General features: G+C 35.4%; 1 protein-coding gene across 3 annotated transcripts in view; it reads left to right on the forward strand.

The window, feature by feature from the left end:
* The window catches only part of IKZF2 (IKAROS family zinc finger 2), a gene marked incomplete at both ends in the record, with an annotated part of 169046 nt that overhangs the window by 100670 nt on the left and 44521 nt on the right, over positions 1-23855 (forward strand). For 2 of the 3 annotated variants that reach the window (XM_079710110.1, XM_079710111.1), the window contains 2 exons: positions 2048-2236; positions 8646-8813. In XM_079710110.1, coding sequence (XP_079566236.1) covers positions 2048-2236; positions 8646-8813 — 357 coding nt within the window. Of the gene's footprint in view, positions 1-2047; positions 2315-8645; positions 8814-23855 lie in introns of all 3 variants that reach the window. The other variant, XM_079710112.1, reaches the window with a different exon arrangement.

Consider the following 23855-nt stretch of genomic DNA (forward strand, 5'->3'; position numbering starts at 1 on the left):
TACATACTGTAAGTTAACATACTATAAGTTAAGTTTACATACTATAAGTTATTGTAAACGGGATAGTTTACATATAAGTTTTTTTTTATAAAGGTGTCACATTTTATTTATTTATTTAGTATCTTTGGCTGTGTTGGGTCTTCGTTTCTGTGCAAGGGCTTTCTCTAGTTGAAGCGAGCGGGGGCCTCTGTTCATCGCGGTGCGCGGGCCTCTCACTATCACGGCCTCTCTTTTTGCGGAGCACAGGATCCAGACGCGCAGGCTCAGTAGTAGTGGCTCACGGGCCTAGTTGCTCCATGGCATGTGGGATCTTCCCAGACCAGGGCTCGAACCCGTGTCCCCTGCATTGGCAGGCAGGCAGATTCTCAACCACTGTGCCACCAGGGAAGCCCCTAGGATCTTCACTCTTAATAGCTAAACTATTCTGTTTAAACTTTATTCTGTAATCTGAATTCATCTCCACAAATGAAAGACGTAAGATTCAGAGGTTAAATAATTAGTTCAGGATTATACTGCAGTAAATGTCAAAGCCAGTTCTCCTGACTAAATCCAGTGATCCCCACATTGTACCACACTGCCTGTAGTTCACAGGGGAGTTCCAAAGAGGGAGAAAGGGAAGAGTCATTTTGATAATATGTACTACCTATCATGAGTACTAATGACAAATCACAGAAGGGGTGGTTTCTCTAAGAAAACAATTGCAGTAAAAAGAACTTACTTCCTTTTTATGAAATAGTTCCTCTATTCAAGAAATACCAAATAATTTGTTTTACTTAGTAACTTTGATATGGTTTCTTGAGGCGTTTTCAAGATCACTGGATAAAAAACCAGTATTCATTTAAAGCTTGTTTCTCTTGTGAAAGGACTCTGTCAGCAATCCATAATGAGGGCTGTGCTAACAAAATTCCAACTTTTCTGTGGGATGATCCAAAAACAGCAAACAGAAGGCATTGAATTTCTTAACAGTCACAAGTGCGTGCATGCATGCTATGCCATTCCTGTCATTCACTGCTTTTTGGTGTGCATAGATTAAAGTTGGAATACTTTGATTTGCAGACTAATATGTTCCATAGATAACTTTTTTCACATAGGAATAAAAAGAGTAGCTTAAGAGCACATGAGGTCTGTGTACTCTGCCCTTCATTTATACAGCTCTCAATTGAATGTATGTGTTTAGTCTGATTTTAGGATATTTGCCTTGACAGTGTGCCTTCATATGTCTAAGATATTTGCTGGATTAAGATCCCGAGTTGTTTCTCTTGATATAAAAAAAAAAGAAAATATGGTTCTGATGAACCTAGGGACAGGATAGGAATAAAGACGCAGATGTAGAGAATGGATTTGAGGACACAGAGAGGGGGTAGGGTAAGCTGGAACGAAGTGAGAGAGGAGCATTGACATATATACACTACCATATGTAAAACCGATAGCTAGTGGGAAGCAGCTGCATAGCACAGGGAGATCAACTCGAAGCTTTGTGACCACCTAGAGGGGTGGAATAGGGAGGGTGGGAGGGAGAGGCAAGAGAGAGGGGATATGGGGATATATGAATACATATAGCTGATTCACTTTGTTATACAGCAGAAACTAACACAACATTGTAAAGCAATTATACTCGAATAAAGATGTTAAAGAAAAAAAAAAAAGCAGGTTTATGCAAGTACCCTGATGGGAAACAGAGACTATGGAGTGTATATATAATGATTGTTACATTCAGAAGAGGTGTAGCTCAGTGGGTTAAGTAGTATCTAATCTTGTCTTTTTCGTAATCCTACCTCAGTCTCAGTAGCCTTAGTGACAAACTCAAAAGTATAACAATACCAGTTGATCTTGAGCTTTCCTAAGCCATCTTCACTTTCATGCCAGAGCTTCACGGAAATATCATAGAACACAGTATGTATTAACATTGCATGGGGGATGGACTATATTCTACTTAGTATAGCATTCTCAACCATGTTAATAGAATGGCAGTGGGTGGAAAAGAGATGTAGGTGACAACACATAACATGCATTTAAAATGTCTTCCTTTCTTCTTTTTAAATTACAGCAAATTCAGTAAAGCTAGAAATGCAGAGTGATGAAGAGTGTGACAGGAAACCCCTGAGCCGCGAAGACGAAATCAGGGGCCATGATGAGGGTAGCAGCCTAGAAGAACCCCTAATTGAAAGCAGCGAGGTGGCAGACAACAGGAAAGTCCAGGAGCTTCAAGGCGAGGGAGGAATCCGGCTTCCGAATGGTAAACTGAAATGTGACGTCTGTGGCATGGTTTGCATTGGGCCCAATGTGCTTATGGTACATAAAAGGAGTCACACTGGTAAGCAGCTGAAAGAATAACCTGATGACTGCCTGTGACATCTGATGTTGATATTACCTGACATCTATTCTCTTTCCTTTTTATTCAGGGGTGGCAATGGTGAAACTACCTTTTCAGAATTCTGCTAGTATTGGATTGCTGAAAAGCAGAGAGTAGCCTGGGTCTTGACTTCCAGCCTTCAAATCTGAATAGCATATCAAAAAGAAGTTTGGGATTCAGTTTCCACAGTTCTTAATATAGCAAAAATATGATAAGGGTTCAAAAGGTATAGGAGAATTTCATTGTGTAACTTGATCTTTTTGTATTCCTATACATATTTTACCATACCCATGGGCAGGTAATGGAATTTGCTAGCTAAACGTTTATACTATAACATGGTACTCATGCATTTATGTAAGGGTTGATCATTTTCATCTTGTCTAGTTAACTTCTTGGAATACAATTTCCAATCAATCTTTGCCTACCATGGGTCTCTGTAGGAGGCAGACATTTATCTCCCCAAGTTTCAGGATGTCACCATCTTCCTGTAATTTTTAACTACAACTCCTGCAAGGAGATACATAGGATAGAATACAGCAAAGGGTGGTAGGAATGTGTAATCACAGAATCAGGTGAGGAAAGAAACCTCAGGTTAATTTAATATATACTTTTAGACCTTTGAGTAATGTGAAAAACCAACTCAGTGAGAAGGCCTTATTTAAACCTCTTCAAATCCTTTGGTAAAAATTTTTTAAAATTTCTTTTTAACGCAAAACACAAGAAATGAGATTGTGGCAAGATACGCGGATCGTTGACCCAGAAAAATTCAAATTTATATGAAATTTGATTTAAAGGTAATGATAGCTTAAATTATAATGCAGAGTAGTATTATACAGCAAAATAGTAATAACTCATACACTCAGAGTTTTAAAATATGACACTCTTTTGGAAGAGAGATAAATCACAGTACAGACATTGATTTAAAAGATTGACTTCTAGATAATCAATTTCATAAGTAGATGCTTAAAACATGAGAGATACCAGGGACATTGATGTCTTCTTAGTCCAGACCTCTCATTTACACATCAAGAAACTAAGCCCAAAACAGTCAAGTGATTTATCCATGATCCCTTATGTGGTTAAGGGCATTGTGAGGCTAGGATCAAGGCTTCCTGATGTCCAGAGTGGTTTTGTTCCAATATTCTATGCTTGGTATATCAATATATCAATACTTTATGATGAGGTATTACTATAAGGCTGATATTTTAATTATAGTGAGAAATTACACATTAAAATCAGTGTTATCTTAAACAAAATCATCAGCTTTAGGGCTTACACTCTTACCCAACCATATAGTCAGTTACGTTTTTACTTTTTTGTTTTGAATTTCCTTTTTAAACAGCATCATGATTTTAAAATATTTTTAAGTTTATAGTAATATTTGTATTACTAATGAAAATCTTTTTTAATTTTTAAAAATGCCTCATGGAAAAATTAAAAGATCAAGCTTGGTACCATATTTGATAAGAAAAAAAGGAAAAGGCTGTAAAGTAGTGAGGCTACTTTTCTTCTATGCTCATGAAGTAATTCCAACTGCAGCTCTAAAAGAAGAGTTCCACAAAGTTACGATGTATTCATCATCTCAGAGTGATTATACTGAGGAAGATAACACTCAGATGTCTAACTTCTCCCATCTAGCAATGTAGGAACTAAACAAAATTAGTCTAATGACTTTTCAGTTGAATTGCATATAGTATTCATTTTAAGGCTGAAAAATATATTTAAAAAATTTTTGTAAGATATTTAATAAAACTTTTATGGTCTGAGTTAAGAATATTCAAAGAATCTGAATATACTCTATTGAAAATTTAGGTTAATTGATGTTTCACTGTAACTGCAGTGATTTTCATGAGGATTGTTGGTTTGTAAACACAGTTAACAATTGCATGCCTACTGTACTGTCCATTTGATATTTTTTACTCTAGTAGAGTTGAAAACCATCTAACTAACATGGAAAGTGTTTCTAAATAGTTATACAGATTTCCACAAGTCCTAGGAGTATGGGATTCACTCAGCTAGTAAAGGCAAGGAAAATAGACGACTGAACAACTATTTAAAGTACTCTTGGAACTCTATGAACTTTTATTGTTAATAAATACTTATTAGAGTATTGGAAAAATTATTACACTTTCCTCAGATCTGGGAGGTTTTTCTTAAAGTTACTAGCCATTCGTAGAGGAGCTTGGGATACCTGCCATACATTGTTAACCGTGAAATTGTGATGTGTCTTTAAATTAGCCATTTTTATATGTATTTCTGATGACCCAGTTTATACATCTGAGTGGGTCATGACATTTTCAACTCCATTTTAGCAATATGAGAATAGAAAGTCTACTTGTATTTCTTTAGATTGGAAAAATATATATAGTCAGAATATAGTCATTAACCAAATATTTTCTCCTTAATTTGATGAACTGTCTTCATTTTGGAACTTCCCCCTCTCACCAACTATTTATAGTTCTCTAGTATAAAAGACTTTGTCTTAAATCCTTAAAAGCCTTTGAGAAACATATGCTTGTTTCTATGAGCATTTAGCTCATGGAATGTCTAATATAAAATTGATAGTGGAAAAAGATACATAACCACCCAATTCATTAAACTGACATGGAGTATCATATCTAATTCGCTTCTTCTTCTTTCTCTTTCATACTCTACTAAAGTGCCAATTCCAGCCTCTTTTTTAATGGCTTGGTGCTATTTCTTTGGTATTGCTACTTTAGTAGGTAATCAGGTAATATTGTCATCGGATACTCCAGGCACTCTTCACTGGGAATACAGGGAGAAGAAAAGAAATAGGGGTAGTAAATCAATTCATGCATAAACACAAATTGATACAAACACTATAAATGTAGAATAACCTTAATTTTGCATCTCTTTGGCGTAGGGTACTGTTATCTTTGTAACTAAGTTTTCAGCATCATATTTTGTCCGTTTCAGCTTTGTAGAGCCATTCTCTTGCTCTAAGGCCCTCTCTACACATGGTTGGGATTTTTCATATTTGTAGGTGGTTGTTCCATGCAATACAGGCACACCCTCTGTCTTTGATTCACCAAAGCAAATTGATGCATGTATACTCGCATTTCAATTCAATAAACACAGATCTAGAAATATGTTTATGAAAGTATATAAAATATTGAAATATAATTTATTCCATAATAAGTAGATAACTTCACCCAGTGAATAAAATGGTCCTTGAGTAGATTTGAAGATTTAAAAAAAAAAAAACACATTGAGAAGGGAAATAAAGAATAGCATGGCTACGTGACTACATCTTAATTGTTCTCCTGGATCCAGAGTTGTTAATCCAGACTTTGGTGCCCACCCATGTGAGGATTAGTTATCACAGATACAATAGCCTACTTGATGTTTTTGAATTGGACTTACTCTTTAATGTCACTAATGTATTTAGTAAGTTTGTGGGTTTCTCCTGAAATTTGCTTTTATTTACATCTGAAGAAAGTGATTAATATATATATATATATTTTTTAGAGAAGGTCTAAACCAACCTGAAAAGGACCAATTGATTCAGTCTATTTATTAAAGAAAAAACCAATTATTATAAAAGAAATAACCAAGATGTGTTGTTTCAAGTTACATAGACAATATGGATAGTCAACTGTACCTCTCAGCTAGTTATCAGATTTTACACATACCTCTGAAATTAATAGGCCAGGAAAATCAGTATTTCTCGAAGCTTCATCTGATTGAAATCAAAGTGCATTATTGTCATAGTCTTTTTCCTCTTATCAAAAATGGGCACATGACTGATTACCTTCATCATGTTTCTTTCTTTACGTCCCATGGCCATGGGAACAGAATTAGCAAACGCCTTCACACTAAGACTTATTCACTCAGCAACACGACAGTGTCTCTGGATATAACTAGACATTTCTCCTACCCCTTTAAAGATGATCATATAAATTCAGAAGTAATTCTTCTTAAAAAATATTTGAGGATATCTGGAATATTTTATAAATATAACCTAACAACTAAATTACCCTGTCATTAGTCTCATAAAACTCAATTAAGTAAATTAAAAATTATTTTTAAAAAATTATCCTTATTATAATTTTTTTAGATTAGCATTATTCTGAATGATGAATTCAGTAACCTAAATTAGGAATTTTTAAATATTTCAGCTCAAAGACTGTAGGAGGCTTAAAGAAAATCAAAGTTAGCATGCTACAGGAGTATTTTCCAAAGGCAAACATGATTTCAAATATTTTTGTTCACCACATTAATTTGTTTTAAAGTTATTGCGTACTAATTTGTTATTGCCTGGGAAACCCTACATAGATTTCAAAAGTAAAATCAAATGTTTTTAGTAAAATGTATAATTTACATTTGCTATTAACTTTTTAGAGAGTAAGAAAATTTCATTAATAAAATCCTCCTGCCTTTTTATTACTGATTTCATGACACAGGTGGGGAGAAGAAAATTCTGATTTTAAAAAGTTTTAGACTGCTGTTCCATTGAAACACACAAAAGAATTAAGTTGTATATGTGTGTGTGTCTGTGTGCATAAGATTAAAAAAATTACCAAAATTAGGTTTATTTTTAAACTTTGATTATTTTATAAGATATCATACAAGAGGTTTTAGGTTGTGCCTCTTTTTTTAAGCTGTATTTAGTGTTGATTTGTCAGTTTTACCAAATGAATCAACCAAGTTAAATTATATAAAATTTAAGGTAACTTTAACATTATGAATAATTCTTTTTCAACCATCAATATAGGAGTTTTTGTAAACTTAGGTCATAAGTTTCCTCTCCAAATTTCTTAAAAACAAAAGGTTTAACCCTTGCTACACAAACACAGATTACTCTTTTTCGGTATATATCTCATTAAGTTCCAAAATGAGCAAGAACTACAGAATTCAAAATACACCTGATCTGTCAGTTTTTTAATTTCCTTGGGCTTTATAATCTTTATGATAGAATGTGCAGTGGTAGCTGCCGGAAGGTGACCAAGTTTATCTTATTTATGCCTCCTAGCTTTCTTTAATAAAAAGAATCATTGAGTTTGCATTATTTTAAAGGCCCCCAAATATAGTGTGGTTTAATTATTCACTATTATTATGAATGTTTCAGTTAAAGATATGAAACATGACAATTCAGTGTAAATTTTTTTGAAAACTATTAAAATTACAGTCAGTGTCTAACCTCAAGTACAGAATTGGTCCAGTTCAACCAAAAGGGAATTGTTTTTTAATTTAATTTTTATCCTAATGTTGAGTTTTAATATATTTGTATTATTTATATATTAATTTATATTTTATGTCTATCTTTAGAGATAGACATGTTTAAAGGGAGTATTTCATCATGGTTTAATGATGTTATCCGTATGATCCTACTTGCCAATTTTACTCCCTCATCAAACTACATTTTTACCTTCAGTGACATTGTCAACAGCCAGTTGATGGCAACGGACAGCAGATAATTCTGGCTTAAACAATTTTAGGGCAATATGAGTAGTAGGAGAAAAGGTTCCTATCAAATAAATGATTTTCTCAAGAAACAGAGAATATATGTACAGGAAATGTCTGGATGAATAATTTTCTTTTGATTTTCTCTGATTGTATCAGGAAATTTTGCCACAGGTTTTATTGTTAGTGACTAGGAGAATCCAGAGACCTGGGATATATTTTGAGATTTTGTGGTAATGAGCTTTGCAACCTAGTTCATTCATTGAACCTCTTTGACTCCCTGATAACAAAATTATCAACTAAATTAGAGAGTTAGACTAAAGGTCCCTTTCAGCTCAAAGTTTCTGTGATTTTTTTAAAGAGATAACATGGTACAATAAAGAGAGCAAGACTTTGTAGTCAAATTGACCAGGAGTCATGATCAGCTCAAGTACCTATTAGCTGTGACTATAATCAGAAACTTTGATACTTGAACTTCCATTCCTTCATTTGTAAATTGAAATTATTAATACCAAATTAGTAATGCCATCGTGAGGTTTGAAATATTGTATGTAAAGCAACCAATAAAGTCAGTAAAGTGATGGCACCTAGTTGTTCAACCAGTGGTCAATGCTATGATTGTTACTCTTTGCAGTCAATGACAGGAATCCTGTAAAATTTACATGAAGAGCGGAAACAGCATTTGACCTAAAGTTTGGGACTTTGGTATTATTAGCAAAGCAAATTCTAGGAAGATAAAGGTTTGGAAGGCTTAGGAGGGAGTTGGACATTCTCAGCACAGAGAACTGGCTGTAGTTAACATTGTACAGCAAATTAGTCACTTGCACATAACCTACTTGATCGTCCCCACCTCTTTCCCCTTCTGCAGGTGAACGTCCCTTCCATTGTAACCAGTGTGGAGCTTCTTTTACTCAGAAGGGCAACCTTTTGAGACACATAAAGTTACACTCTGGAGAGAAGCCGTTCAAATGTCCTTTCTGTAGCTATGCCTGTAGAAGGAGGGACGCCCTCACAGGACACCTCAGGACCCACTCTGGTAAGTGCCACCAACTCTTTGAGTAGAAAGTAAAATATGAGAACTCAGGAGACTGCTATAGCATAATACAAAGTAACTTCTAACTTTGGTGCATAGCTGGGAATGAGCTAGACAGTATTTTTATTTGTGTACACTGAATAACTGACAAATCTTGCAGGATGCATATGGCCCTTCTTTTTTAGACTTACAGACTTGGCAGAAAGGAGTACTGTCAACTGAAGAGTTTCAAGCCATTGAAGAAAACAGCTGTTATATAAATTTTCTATGATTTTTAAATTTTACAATTATTAATGCAGTAATTATGGTTAATCCAGAATAATGGAAAATCTAGTAAAATATCATCATTACGTGCCGTTGTTACCATAGAGGAGAGGAAACCTGTGGTATTATTTTGACTGATATGGTACCTGGGCTGGAACCTCAGTGGGAAGTCAAATATCACTATTTTTAAACTTGAAAATATTATGCTCATTAGAAAATTGGCTGTGAGAGTGTTTTATGTTTAATTTTAACCCTCCTTGTTTCTTTAACTCTCAAACTATAGTCATTGGATGCTCTCTGAAACTTTTCTCTGCTTCATAAATCATCATTTAAAAATCTAGAATAAGTTTGATTTTATTGTAAATGCCAGAATATAGTGCATACAAGCAAAAGAATGATTAGATACTGAATGAATTTCATTTGGCTTTAGCATGAATTGCCATAACTAAGAAGTTAAAGGTGGAAAATTAATACAGAATACTCTTCAAGCTAGTTTTATATGCTCCTTCTGTGCATAATGACATATTAAAATTTAATTTTAATATGAAGATATGATGGAAGTGATATCTTCATCTACATTGACAAATTATATCAGAGAGTGCTGTGGGTTGTGAGGTAATGCTCATACTATCTTTCTTTACATTTTTCCTGTTAATCCTTAAGGCTTTACACAGTTTTTTAATGTGAATGTGAAATAAGGTAAAACTATTCTAGACATTAACTCTTAAATTTGGGGCTGTTACAGAAAAATGAAATTAAAGCAAATATTAAACTGTTTTAAGTATATATTTTATATTCATCCCTGACTTAAAGCAGTTCACTCATTTCCAACTATCACACATTATATTTTATTTAGAAATTATGCTGTGAAAATTATATCTTAAAGTGGTATTGTTTTATTATAAAAGTATTCTTTATTGAAAGATAATTTTAAGACCTGACAGTTATTTCCTTTAGGTAGCCATGCACTCTGGCTTGTTAAAGTATTATTCAGTTGACCAAGGATTATATAAAACATAGCTTTTCATGAGGATGAAGTTGAGGCAGAAATATAACTTTAAACATCTATTTCTACTGGTCACAAAATTTACAAAACTGTGTTGTTGTTACTATCATGGTTTAGTGTATACACGTAACTTTTACCTGGTGATTGCTAGATTGCTCTTAGAAGGTTCACTGCCTGTTGACACCTCTGGAAGGCATTTGACAGTCATCTCAATTTGTTTCCTTGATTTCCTTTTTGTTCTTTCAAGAGATTTATCCCTGTGGGTAGTGTCTAAGAAGTCAAGACACCTTGGTTTTTGTGTTAGACTAAGCTGGACAGCTACAATTGGTTTCATTATGCAGATTAGGCATGGCCCATATAGGGGTTCCTGGTTGGTGGCTAGTGGAATGAGGGGAGGGAAAGATGTCACCCAAAGTAAGACCCTTCCACTGGCTTTGCAAGGCCAGACCCTATAATTTACATGGTTCTATATAATTATAAAGCTTATATGCATAAAGCAAAGCTGTTTCTATGAAACTGTAAATTTTGTAAATAAATACATTTCTACTTTGAGGTTCAAAAAAAACGACATGGTCCCTTTAACTGCTATTATGCTGATTTTGCATTTTGGTATACTAAGTCATGACTTTTGCAGATATATAAACAGATATGCTCAAATTGGCTAATAAGGGGAGTTTAATGGAGGGATGAGAGGGGGAGAGGTGTATCATCCACTTACTGCATCATCAAGGGGTGAAGTCAGTTCAGACCTACTTCCAACACTAACCATCACCAATGCTTTTCACAATAGATAGAATATAAAACATAGCTTCCAAAGTCCATGCTTCTCTAATTGGTCAGAAGGCTCAAGGTGATCATTATGGCTTTCTTCTTCCACTGCCAATTTCATCTTCCCCTTACTTTCACCCTCTTTTTAGCCCCTGGTCTGGACAGGGTTCTTTATGGGTGATCCTGAATTCCTACAACATTGAGTATTTGGTGGCCCTTTCTTCCTTGGATTACTGTAGTTTTTCAATAACCAGCATTATTGGAGAAGTTTTTGTTAGAGATGCCCCAGTAAATCTCCTGAGTTTCAAACATAGTTGGCCTTGCCCATATCATATAGTAACAACCCCAGATCATTTTGGTAATCTGGAAAAATTACCAGCCAATAGCCCACTTCTCTTCCTGTTAATTCAGCAGCTTAAAATGCCCCAAATAGCCAGGGAGTAGTCTCAGCTTCCAATACAATGGTAAGAGAACTCGGATCCCTCGTGGAAACATTCTTCCTTTGGGCACTGAGATCTCCAAAACCACCAATCCCAAGATTTCAGCACAGGAAGTGAAAATCCCTTAAATGAGTTATTTGAGGTATTTGTGTTGTGGCCACTACTACCTTAACCTCTTTGTTCTCAAACTTATGCATTCTGGCAATGAAGGAGATAGATGACTTTTGGCATTTATCATATCCTATAGAGCACACCCAAACTTCTCCCAGCTAGCAACTATACATGAACCACTCCACTGGTTGGCCACTTTACCACTCTATTTAGCCAAATGATTCTGGATGATGTGGCATGAGGTATGGCCAGCGAAATCTATAGGTTTGAGCCCATTTCTATATATCGTTTGCTGTGAAAAGAATTTCCTAGTTAAAGTCAATATTTTAAGGAATACTATGATAATTGTTAAGGCATTCTGTTAAATCCAGGTGTAGAGGCACATACAAAAGTATTGAAGGAAGGGTAGGTAAATCTATATCCCAAATATCTATTAATTCCTATGAGAATAAATTTCTCCCTCCTTCAGGTTGAAAGAAGTTCATTGTAACCTGCCAGCCATTAATTGACTGGTCGATCACCTTGGAGAATAGTGCTTTATCAGCGTCTCAGCATTGGAAAGTGGTGAACTCAGCAGTTGTGGTAGTTAAATCAGCCATAGAGAGGGGGAAATCTATGTTGTTGAAGCCATACATAGTTTCCACCCTTGTTCCTATTGTCACTTTGTACATGGGCCATTTGAACAAGCACCAGGGTAGCTAGATAAAGAATCTGACTGTCATTCATAAAATAGATTGTGTTATTGGCTTGGGTCACCCATCACATAATCTTGTCCAGATTACCAAGAGGGTTCTCCACAATGGAAGCCCTCTAGAGGGAATTCACATAGTAACCATGTTGTCACACTTTGTACCTATTCTGAGAGGCACATCTGCATAACTCTCCCAAACCTTCATTCTCCAGTCTTCCAGTCTTGTTTTTCCAAGTCCTTGACCATATGGCCATGCCATGTATCATTATCTCAGCTATCACCTCTTCCATGCAAACCGTACAATCTGAAATTCTGCTAGGGGGTTATCTTTCACTACTATATTTCAGGGGCAGCCCCCTTCATTGGGCCTATAACACAGTAGTTGCAGCTAATACTAAATACCATACAATTCATTTACAAGCTGGGTTCATGTGGTTTTATCCTACGTTAATTGGTCATTGAGAACACCCCATGAGGCCCAATTGTGAGAGACTGTGAAGCAGTAGTAGCAGGTATCAGAAACACGTGAGCTATTTGCTCATGATGTATACTTGGGCTTCCCAAACCTGTGTGATCCAAGTTTCATTTAACAATGAAATGCTCTTGTGCACGTCTTATTTTATGATATGTTGAATCGGATTAACACATAGTTCATTTTGTCTAGTTTGGGCCACATAGTCTTTTGGAGTCCCATGACCTAATACTCAGTCTTAACAAGAGTCCAATAACAAATTAAGAGCTGCTTTTCAAATGGCAAATCATTACTGAGAAGATCACATATCTTTACTCCATTAGGGATTTGCATTCTGATGCTTCAGTGGCAGATGTCATACACCATCTTTGCTTACCACAGATATTTCCAAAAATCATTACATTTCTGGATCTTAGAACCAAAGGTCTAAATAGCAGCTTTCATTACAGCAGAGGTACACTGCAGATTCATTTCTTGCCCCAGTCCTCTCTCAACGTTGGCAGCCTTGTTGACTATCTAGTGCATGCATCAGAGCAGAACACCCAAACGTGGTATATCTTGCTTCTAAAATTCAAAGAGGACACCACATTTTCTGCCTCCTTCTTCACAATGAAAGGTACAAGGTGCAACAACTTATCATTTACTATAGAGGCTCTATTTCAACATGCCTACATTGCTAGGCCCCTAAAATTTCACCAATGCAGCAAGTCTCTAAACTTTTCATAGAGATTATCTCCTATGCCCTAATATATGTCTTACTGAGGCATCTTAAGTGTTTACTACTTCCTGACCCATCACCAAATCCAATTAGTATAATACTGTGAATGTAATGTTCCATCTCGGTGTTATGTGAGATGTCAAGATGAACCAGATTTCTTTGGACTATATTATGACAAAGAGAGAAGAGTTGACCTAGCCTTAAGGTAAGATAGTGAAAGTATGTTGACTCTGCATTGTGAAGACAAACTGCCTCTGATTATCTTTGTTGATAAGGAATTACTTTTAAAAGAAATTAAGTCAGTAGCTCCATACATGGTATCAGGTACTATGTTAATATGCTCCAACAGAGATACTACTACTAGAACTGCTTCTGTAGTTGGCATTATGATGTGATTAAACTGTCATTCATCCATAGAACCATCTAGGTCTTGCATTAGCCTAACAAACAGCTTAAATGGGTATGTAGTAGAAGTGACCACCCTAGCATCCTTCAGTTCTAGTTTATTATCTTGGGAGAAATGATAGGTCTAGGGCTGCAATCTCCTATATGGTAGCCACTAGTCACATGTGGCTGTTAAGTACGTTCATATGGTTAATGCCACATGTTGAAATTATATTTAAATATATTATGAAAATTAATTCCACCTGTTTAAAATGTGGCTATTAGAAAATTTTAAATTATATATGTGATTCATATTTTCATTGGACAACACTGTTCTTGGCTTTTTATAATAGACCTCCTGCCATGGGTCAGGGAACCAGTGTAAGGGTTCTTCCCATTACTAAATGCATTTATTCCTATGATACTATAAGATGGACTTGAGTGAAGTCTCCATATATATCTTGACCTCCATAAACTCCCAGTTTGACTGGTGGGCCACAGTGGTATTTTGGGTTCCAGGGATTAATGTCAATTCAGAGCTAATCTAATACAATTGTCTAATAACCTGCAGAAGGATTTGGTATTTTCCTTCTCCCAATTCACAGTCACCCTCATAAATGGCCACAGGTGATTCTGAAATGGCTTAGAGGAAAATTCATAGCATACAGAGGTGGCCAGGTTTCAGGGCCCTTCTGAAAGGGACTCTGTCTCCACCTAAGATTATGTGACTCTGGATATGTGAATAGATTTAGGTCTGGGCAGTGGATAAGAGATCATGAATCCCACTACGGCAACTAAAGTTGGGTTTTTGCCCACAAGACCTAGACTTTTTCTGTCCATGTAAGACAGTTAGCAGCTTGGCAGTCTAACCATCATTTTCATTCTTGGAGGATCTGTAATCCATTAGCCATTTCCATAGAACCCTGTGGCACAAAACACATTGTTAGCCCATCCCTGTGGCTTGTTAAGATAACTGCACTTCCTGAAATTAATTTCTACCACAAAGCCTCTGCCATCTCAGAAGATCACATTGGATACATTTAAATTAGGGAGCCCAGATCTGTTGGTAACATCTATCATTGTTCTCTCCAGCCTAGAGAAGACAGTTACCAGGAAGCTTTTCAAGCACGCTGGTTCTTTCCTCACCAATGTAATTCTTTGGTGAGGCCCTTCCAGGGGTATGGTTAGGGGAGGACTGAACAGGGTCATTCATAATAGATCCTTTCCAATATTACTTGAGCTTTTGGACTTCTATTTTGGTGTGCCAAGAAAATTCCGCCCTTTCAACTTTTCACTGTGTAAGCCATCATTAAATCAAGGATTCAATAAACCAGTCACTCCTACCTGCTCAAGGCAATATATTAAATCCCAAATTCCAGATGAATGCACCTATATTGATAAATTTGGCCTGACCTAGCATTTTAGTTCATCTTCTTGGTATAAAACCCTTAGAATCAATCCATTTCCTTACATGCTATCTGGACTCCTTACTGATACAAATTGGTAAAGTTTTGCAATTCTTTCAGTGTACAGGCTGTCACCTCCTAAATATCCCTCGATTTTGGCTATATTAATATCTAACTTGGTATGAGCCTGGAGGGCCATGAGTGGTAACAGAAATGAGTCCTGAAAAGAATTGCCATTCTCTGATTGAGTTCCCACCTCAGCTGAAGCAGTTGGAAGTCCTCTTACTATACGGAAAGGCTGACTTATGGGACTGTTGGTTTCCTTAAATGGAATGGTGGGGAGTGAAGACAAATGTGTCTTCTGGCAAGGATGGTTCAGGAGGGTTTAGGGGTTCAACATTCTGAACCTCAGTATTTGATTAGATCGTAACAACCCTTGTTTCACTCTTTCCCCATCATTACCCTGTTACCAAGACCAAATGGTATTGGCTTTGCCCATTTTATTTAATATGGCAATTTCATAACCCTTCAAATCAGATTCTGGAGTTGGTCTTCTGCCTTATTTGCCCTGAGCCTTAAGTAAATAAGGACTCTCTTAAAGCTAACAGAGAACTTTGATATTTCACCGCTGTTCTGACTTGAGCATTCAGGACCTTCAATTTGTCTTTTCTCCTTTGTATAATCCTTCAGGCCATCAGAAGTAGCCATGTAACACTACAGTCTTCACATTAGACACCACCATTGTTCCTTCAGCAAGTAAAGACCACAACTCCTAAAGCTTTGCCTTGCATCTGCACTTCATACTACCATCAGTGACAATTTGAATAATCATGTTGCTAGCACATGTCTAGAATTACCAGGATTTCACTAACTTCCTGATAAGGAGGCCATGCTATTCTCTTCAAACATGAGAAACTCAATGCCAGAATGCCATTTTGTCTGAGGCCTTGGGCCACTCCTGCTACCAATAAGTATCAATCAGAGCCCTGATAGGAAAGCAGTAAGACACTCAAATGGGGAAAATGTGGAGACATTCATAAAAGCACTAATATTTACAAGATAAGGGGTAGGCATAAAGAAAACCAACAAGGGATGGTTGCAATCCCATGTCTGAAGAGGTCACTGGAATTAGGAGATGTAGGAGACAGTCTTGAAACTGACCTTCAGTAGAGGAATGTACCCCTGCTAACCTGTGACTGAGGAATAAACACCTTGGCCTCACTCTTTCCACCCCTCCTGTCTTGCTGATGCCTTACATTAAATGAGCATAACCAGAAGCCAGAGGAAAAAGGAGCCTATTGATGAAGCCAATAGAAATTAGCTTTCTGCAGGAGTAGAGCAGAGCAGAGTGAAAATGGCTATAGAGGTGAAAGAAAATATGCCACAGATTGATTACATTTAAGAACTAGTGCTTAAACTTACTAGTATAGGGTATTAAGTGTAATGTAATGATTTTTAATTCTAATTTCTGTTTTTTATAAATATTAATACGAAGTATCTTGCTTCCTTCTCTTCCATCCCAACCCCTACTTTGGGTAATGAGTGTTCATTGTTTATTCTATTTAGTTAGCTATTGTGTTCTACAGTATTAATACTGCACCTTTGCTTCCTGTGTTTTAGATTTGAAAATTTTCCATGTAGTAGGTTGGTAATAATGAGCCCAGTATTGATGTGCACTTACATATTTCTGTGAGATTTTATATCTATCAGTTTAAGAAAAATATCTGGGGCTTCCCTGGTGGCGCAGTGGTTGAGAGTCCGCCTGCCGATGCAGGGGACACGGGTTCGTGCCCCGGTCTGGGAGGGTCCCACGTGCCGCGGAGTGGCTGGGCCCGTGAGCCATGGCCGCTGAGCCTGTGCGTCCGGAGCCTGTGCTCCGCAACGGGAGAGGCCACAGCAGTGAGAGGCCCGCGTACCACAAAAAAAAAAAAAAAAAAAAAAAAAGAAAAATATCTGGAATACAGTATACATTCAATAAATGCTAGCTCGCTCTTTCTTTCTTTCTTCTCTTCCTTCCTTTCTTTCTTCCTTCCCTCCCTTGTAAGATCCCATATAAGCTGAAAGTTTCTATTTGGAACTCTCTTGCATACTCTAGAGGACACCAGGTAGTGTCTTGATTTTGGTTGCATAGCCCCAGTAGTTACATTATTGACAGGTAATGTCTGGCATTTCTTGAACTCTCCATAGGCATGAGGCACTGTGCTAAGCACTTTCTATGGATTATTCGTTTAATTAACACTCTTTTACCTGACATGAGCAAAACCAGGTAGTTTATCAATTAAAAACAGTACGTCTAGCAATGTGGGAAATTCTTTTCATAAAAAAGGTCCTTAACATTTAAAAATATAAACATTGGGATGGCCAAAAAGTTTGTTCGGGTTTTTCCGTAAGATGTTATTGGCCAACCCAATATAAAATATGTATTTAATCTTTTTAAAAAAAAAAAAAAATATATATATATATATAAGGCCAGGCCCTTTCCTTTCAGTGAGGAATTTAGTTATGGAATTCCAAGTAATTTTCCTGGCCTAAACCACACTCATATCACATCATCTCAATTCCATTTTCAGTTTCTTTAAGAACTTAAAGACCTTGTGAAGCAATCAGACTTGTATTAAATTTTTTAAAGATTTTTCTCACTAATTTTTAAGATTACCTTTGCCTACCTCCAATTCATTAGCAGTTTTTTTTCAACTCACCTTTATTGAATTTTTCCATAGTGGTAAAATTAGTTTTTATAGAAAGAACTTTCTTCTGTACTTATTTTACTGGAATATGTATATTTGAATAATTTATTTAATTATGATAACAGGTACAGCTGGCATAAATAGGTTTGGCTAGAATCATAACTGACTGAACGTGAGTATCCGGTTCAACTGCTAGAAGTGTTTATGCAGAAGTGTTTATGTCGGCATACCAAAGAAGGGCCTGGGAGCACCAGAATTTCAGTATGCTTTTCAAAGGGAATGGAGAGACAGAAAGCTTCTCGCTAATATTATTCCCAGTTTACAGGTAAGGAGACTGAGGCACAGAGAGGTCACACGGGCAGAGCCTGAATTCAAACCAAGACAAACTCCAAAATCTGTACTACATGCTACGGAATAAAAGATACAGCCCCATATGTTTATTGCATCCTCTGTCTTGCTGAACTCTTTTAACTCAAAATGATAAAGCAAAAAAGAGTACTGTCTGGAAGTCAAGAGGTCAAGACAAATGGGTTTTCGAATGGGCTCATTGCAAATTAGCTTTGTGACTTTGTCAGATCACTTAATTTAATCTTTTAATCTTATGCTGCTCACATTATATGACACTAATAACAATGTTATCTTTTCTCCTGGGATTTTGCTGCCCATCCGTCACTAAGATCAAACCTTAAAGAGTAAAATGGTAGTCCCCACTCCCCAGGTTTTTTTTTTTTTTTTCAGTTTTCTATTGTTTGTTTTAACTTTCAAAACAGATTTGCATAAAATGGAATAGGTCTTAAGATTTTCAGATGACCTTCATGGCACCAACATTACTTCTCTGCTAACATCTGCTAACGTAAATCTCAGAACCTTGATATAGACAGTTTCTGATTTTGCACTTCTAGTTCCAGATATAGTTTGTTCATTTAAAATGCATTCCCTTTTAAAGAATATTTTTGAAAAAGCTCTCTCTGTGTTGCTGAATGCCAGCAGAAGTGTGAAACAATGTTGACTTTTCTCTCCCCCACCTTTGCCAGTTAGTACTTGAATGATATTTTTCACACTGGAATGGAAGATGCAGTCACACATTTGATTGCATGTTTTAAATTTTGATTATAGTCATTGATAACATTTTTTTAATTTTGAAAGGATGCCCAATTTTATAAATAATTAATAAATCAGGGCTCCTTAAAGAGCAAAAATATTTTGGTAGTGTTTACCAGTATTTGCTATGGAAAAGTTTGTTTTCTAACAATAATTTTAAACAGTATAATATTATTTCTGGAAATAGATTAATATGATCATCTTTTTTCAATAGCAGATAATTCCTGTCAACAACTCCTAGGTTTTATTCCCAACTTCTTAAGATAATAACAGGAGAAATCAGAACCTTTCTTACTTTTGTTATGGCAGTGCTATATCCTATTTGTGAAATATTGTCCATTCAGGGGAAAAAAAAAGTGAAATAATACAATCTAAGTTTTGTTTGTACAACAGTCATCAGTGTTTACTTTTTTAAACTATTTTCATATATTATGGGTTAGAGCTATTCTGCTGATATTGATGCTGGATATTTCATTAGAATTGCTTTATTTTATTGCAGTATGGTGGCTAAATTTAAGATATCTAGCAATTGCAACCCTCTTTCTACTTTCGCCTCTTTGGAACACTCAAAAAAAAAGAATGACTGAGGAAGGAAAAAAAAAACCCAGATCCTTTTACATGTGAAATTTAAATGACGAGAAGGAGAGGAGAGAGAAATAAAGAATTGTATCATCAACAATATATCAGCTGGAGACCACAGTCAAATTTTTAGTCCATTGAGAAAGTAAACTACACTTTATAAACATATCCCAACCTTATTTTAATATATAAGGTTGTAGGAAAATAAAAAATACTGGTTTATATTTTAAACTCTATCCATTAACCTGAGATTTACCACACAAATCATCTAATTTCCTTTATGTAAATTTATAACATAACATAGTATTTATGTCACTTTTTTGTGCTGAATCAGTGCTTCTGCTATAAAAAAAATGTTTTATTAGTTTTGTCAGATTTTTAGTTTAGCAAGTGATTATAGTCCTTTCATTCTTAGAAATTTGATTAGTGTGCTTCATACGTTAGGTATTACCCCTTTTAATTGTCTTTATTATAGGCAGTACACTGGGGAAATAGTGTTACAATTAAGCCCTGGACCCCTATTAATCAAAACAATACTTAGCATACTTGTTATTTTTTAAATCTAGGAGGAACTAGAATTGCATATTTTTTCCTAATTAGCACTTCAGGTATATTTCTCACATACTCTAATGCAGTGCCCAAATTAAATATTTAAAACACAATAGAAGAGTATGTATTTTTAATGTCTGGAAGCTTATGTAATATATATGCAATATACATTCCTTTGTATAAATTGTAAAGAGAAAAAAGTAAGTAAGAATGCCTCTTGGGCAGTCTCAAATGTTTTTAATGCCGTATGTAAAATTCAGTTTTGGCCATGGAATTGCACTGGACTTACATTCTTACAAAAAAAATATTCTTTGCTTAAAAATGGAATCTTTTCATTTGAAAATGAAAAATCTTGTGTCCCAAGGAAACTTATCCACTGTCTCTTGTATTCCTTAACACTACTGTATTTTTATATTGCTTATTATAACAGTAAGGTACTGTTCAGAGATATATAAATAAAATATCCTTAAATAAGCGGATAAGTTTAGGAATTTTTTTCTGATTTTTTTTTTTGTTCATCTCATTTTAAGAAAATAAGAATTACTTTGTGTTTTCAGTAAGACCTGTTATAAACGTCAAAGGAAAACCTTATTAGCTTTCAGTTAAATCACTATTTATTATATAATTATTTGGATATATCACCTAAAAATAAACACTTTTAAAAATTAGTTTATGTGATATATCTATAGCATATAACCCTAGAATATATCTATTTAAGAAATCTTCCAGTGTCAGTCTTTTGACTTAGGATCAATAAGCCTACATTATTCTGAGCAAATGTCTAGTTTATTTCCAAACACCTCAGTTATGTTAATTTTTACAACATGATTTTGTAATCTATTCAATGTTTGACAAATTTCACTTAAGAAGTTTTTTCTTTATGTCTAGTTGTCAAGTTAAAGCTATTTTGTCCTATAAAAAGCAACTGGACCAGATGTACCATATAAATATCCATCTGTTAAAACAACATCCGCCTCATTGTACATTTTTAGTTCTTTTATATAAGGACTTTTTGTTTTTTTAAGACCCTATAATTCCATGTACTATATTTTATCCATAAAAATAGCTCAGAAATATGGAATACTTTTATTAGTTTTCCTAATACTAATTTTTTAAAAATGTATCAGTTCAATAGTATACTGCTGCAAACTCACTTAAAAGTTTGCCTTTTATTTTTAACTCTATTTTATATTTTGTTCAGTTATTCCTTTAACTATCATGAGAATATACCTATAGAATATTATGACTCACCCTGCTTTTGAATATATTTGGATATTCACATTTAGTGGACTATTAAACCAGCTAACAGGCATTTTCAAAGTATAAACTACATGATCTTAGAGAAGCTGGTAAGAAAAGATAGTTTTCTCCTCTTCAAATTTCTTGAAAATAAAGTTGAAAAGTAGCATCTGACTTGGTTTGAGATAGTGCTGACCTTTAACCATACTGTTAAAGAAACAAGTTCATGTCAAATGCTCTAGTTTTAAGTCTTCTCCATATGGGACAGTCTGTTACTTTGCCACGAGGATGATATGCCCTCAGATTTACTGTCATTTCTTACTAAGGGACTCACTACTACTGTCACATCATTTCCTTAAATTATTGACTGTTCAGGAATTCCATAAACTAAAAGTTACTTCAAAGCACATGTGGCATTTGTAATCACTAACTTTCTTCTCTAATACACCCTTTTCATCTTGTTTCATTTAAGTTATCTTCCTGCTCTTGTCTCTCCTTCTGCCTTCTACTCTTTGTTTTTCTCATAGGCTGTTTTCCCCCTAATCCTTCAATGTTTGCTTCAATATTACTTTGCTTTATTTTTTTGAGGTAAATGAAAAGTACACAAATAAGTACCTTAAGTTTCTATTACATATGAAATCTTTTTATAACATGGATTTGCTACAGGTTATAGACCTTTGGATATTAATAGTACTGATTATTTTGCAAAATAAGAGTTTAAAATGTCTGAAAATTGGGTATGTGGCTAAAAGATTATCATTATCAGTTATTTCCATATTGACATTATTTTAAAACCAGATCACCATGACTTTTCTAACAGATTTGCTAAAGAGATCCATTCAGACAATACTAAACCATAGACTAGTATAATGATAGACATATTGGATTAAATGATGCTGGTTATAGAAATTGAATCTAGTGTAGCTCATTCATAGCAGTGATGGTGCATTTAGTGTAGTATAATTTGCCCTGCAGACTTCCCTTGAGAAGGAACTGTTTTCACCTGATTGTAGACCTGGCACCTGGCCCACTCTCTGGGTGATCTCCCAAGTGTGGACTTTGCCCACCCTCCACCTGGAGGTAGTTGATAGAGGAGGATTACATTGATAATTACACAAGCAGTGTCAGTTGCACATGTGATTTGCATAACTTTGTTGTGCTGATTTCACCTATTAAGTCCTGACACTTATGCCGGTGGTGCCTCTCTGTATGCTTTGCAATAAACACTGAAGAGAGGGGATGAGATTAGTGTCTTCATTCCTGACTCAGACACACACAACACACACGCAAGGCCCTGCCCATTGAAAGCTGACCGGGAGGGAAAGCCACTTTCAGTCAGGCCAGCTGCTGTGACCATCCATATGATTTCTACCCAGTAGAACACAAATAATCATATACTCTACCTTATATGATCCTTATAAAAGAAATTAAGTTTTTAATAGCATATACGATCTCATCTTTTTCAAATAGTGGTAGTCATGCTTCTTTAAATTTTTGACACTTATTTCTAGAAGGAGTAATGGAAAAGCAGTCTTTCTTCTCTAACACATACTCATCTGATGTGGCTCTCCACGTTGGCTCGAAGACCAAATCAGATTAGTTTACTTCTGGGACCTTTCCTCCTTACCTTTTTCTATTCTCAGGAGTTCTAAGAAATAAGCAGGAACCATGGACGTATTTCTTATTATTCTCAGTTTTCTGTAGACAAGTTGAGTAGTACAGTTTTGCATCCTACTTGGATGTTACTGTGGACAGTCTGAGCTTGTGGCTGTTTCACATTTTCCTTTCCACAGTGCTGAGTCTGCAGGCCTGACATGTTTGGAACTCCATGGCAGAAACGGGAGGGCAGCATGCCAACTTCTTTACTTATCCAGTGTCCAAAAATGAACATCACACTGTTTTTTGTTTTGTTTTGTTGAGGTTTTTTTTTTTTTTGTAAGCTAACCTCCACCCTCTCCTTTTATTTTTCCTACTTGATCCGTGCATATGAGTCAAAGAAACCTGTTCATCCACAGCCTGTACTGTCTTGCCAATCTTGTAAGAAAACTCCCAAATGTTAGAAAACCATACAAATGAGGTAAATAAAACCCAGTACCATTCATTATAAGCATATAAAATATACTTAGAATATAATTAAAATTTTATTTAAGGTATCATAAATCATCAGTATGGTTTCTCTCTAAATTGTACAAAAATATAATAAGCATGTAGATAAATGAAAGATCCTAAATTCTGCATCTCAAAAGAAAAGATCTTACTATATTCTCTTTTGCATCTGTATCCCTTATACTGTATCGACTGAATGAATGAAAGAATCTATGGATGTTTCCAGTTGAACATTCTTACATTAACTAGAAAGTTAGTTTTTTAAGATTACTGGAGATCAGTTGTGGTTATATGTGTTTCCTAGCAGATGATAAATGTCAGTCCATTGTAAAAATTAAAGTTAATGGCTAACATTTAATGGGCTCTTATTTTGTGACAAGCACTATTTTAAGTGCCTTATTTTACAGATAAGTAGAGTCAGAGAGAGAGAGAGAGAGAGAGAGAGAGAGAGACGCTAATATCCCCACAATCTATAGTTTTGAATATTATGTGTATGGTTCCTTATGTCAAGCTTTATCTTATTA

The sequence above is a fragment of the Hyperoodon ampullatus genome, assembly GCF_949752795.1.
Source record: "Hyperoodon ampullatus genome assembly, chromosome: 8".
NCBI classification, from domain to species: domain Eukaryota; kingdom Metazoa; phylum Chordata; class Mammalia; order Artiodactyla; family Ziphiidae; genus Hyperoodon; species Hyperoodon ampullatus.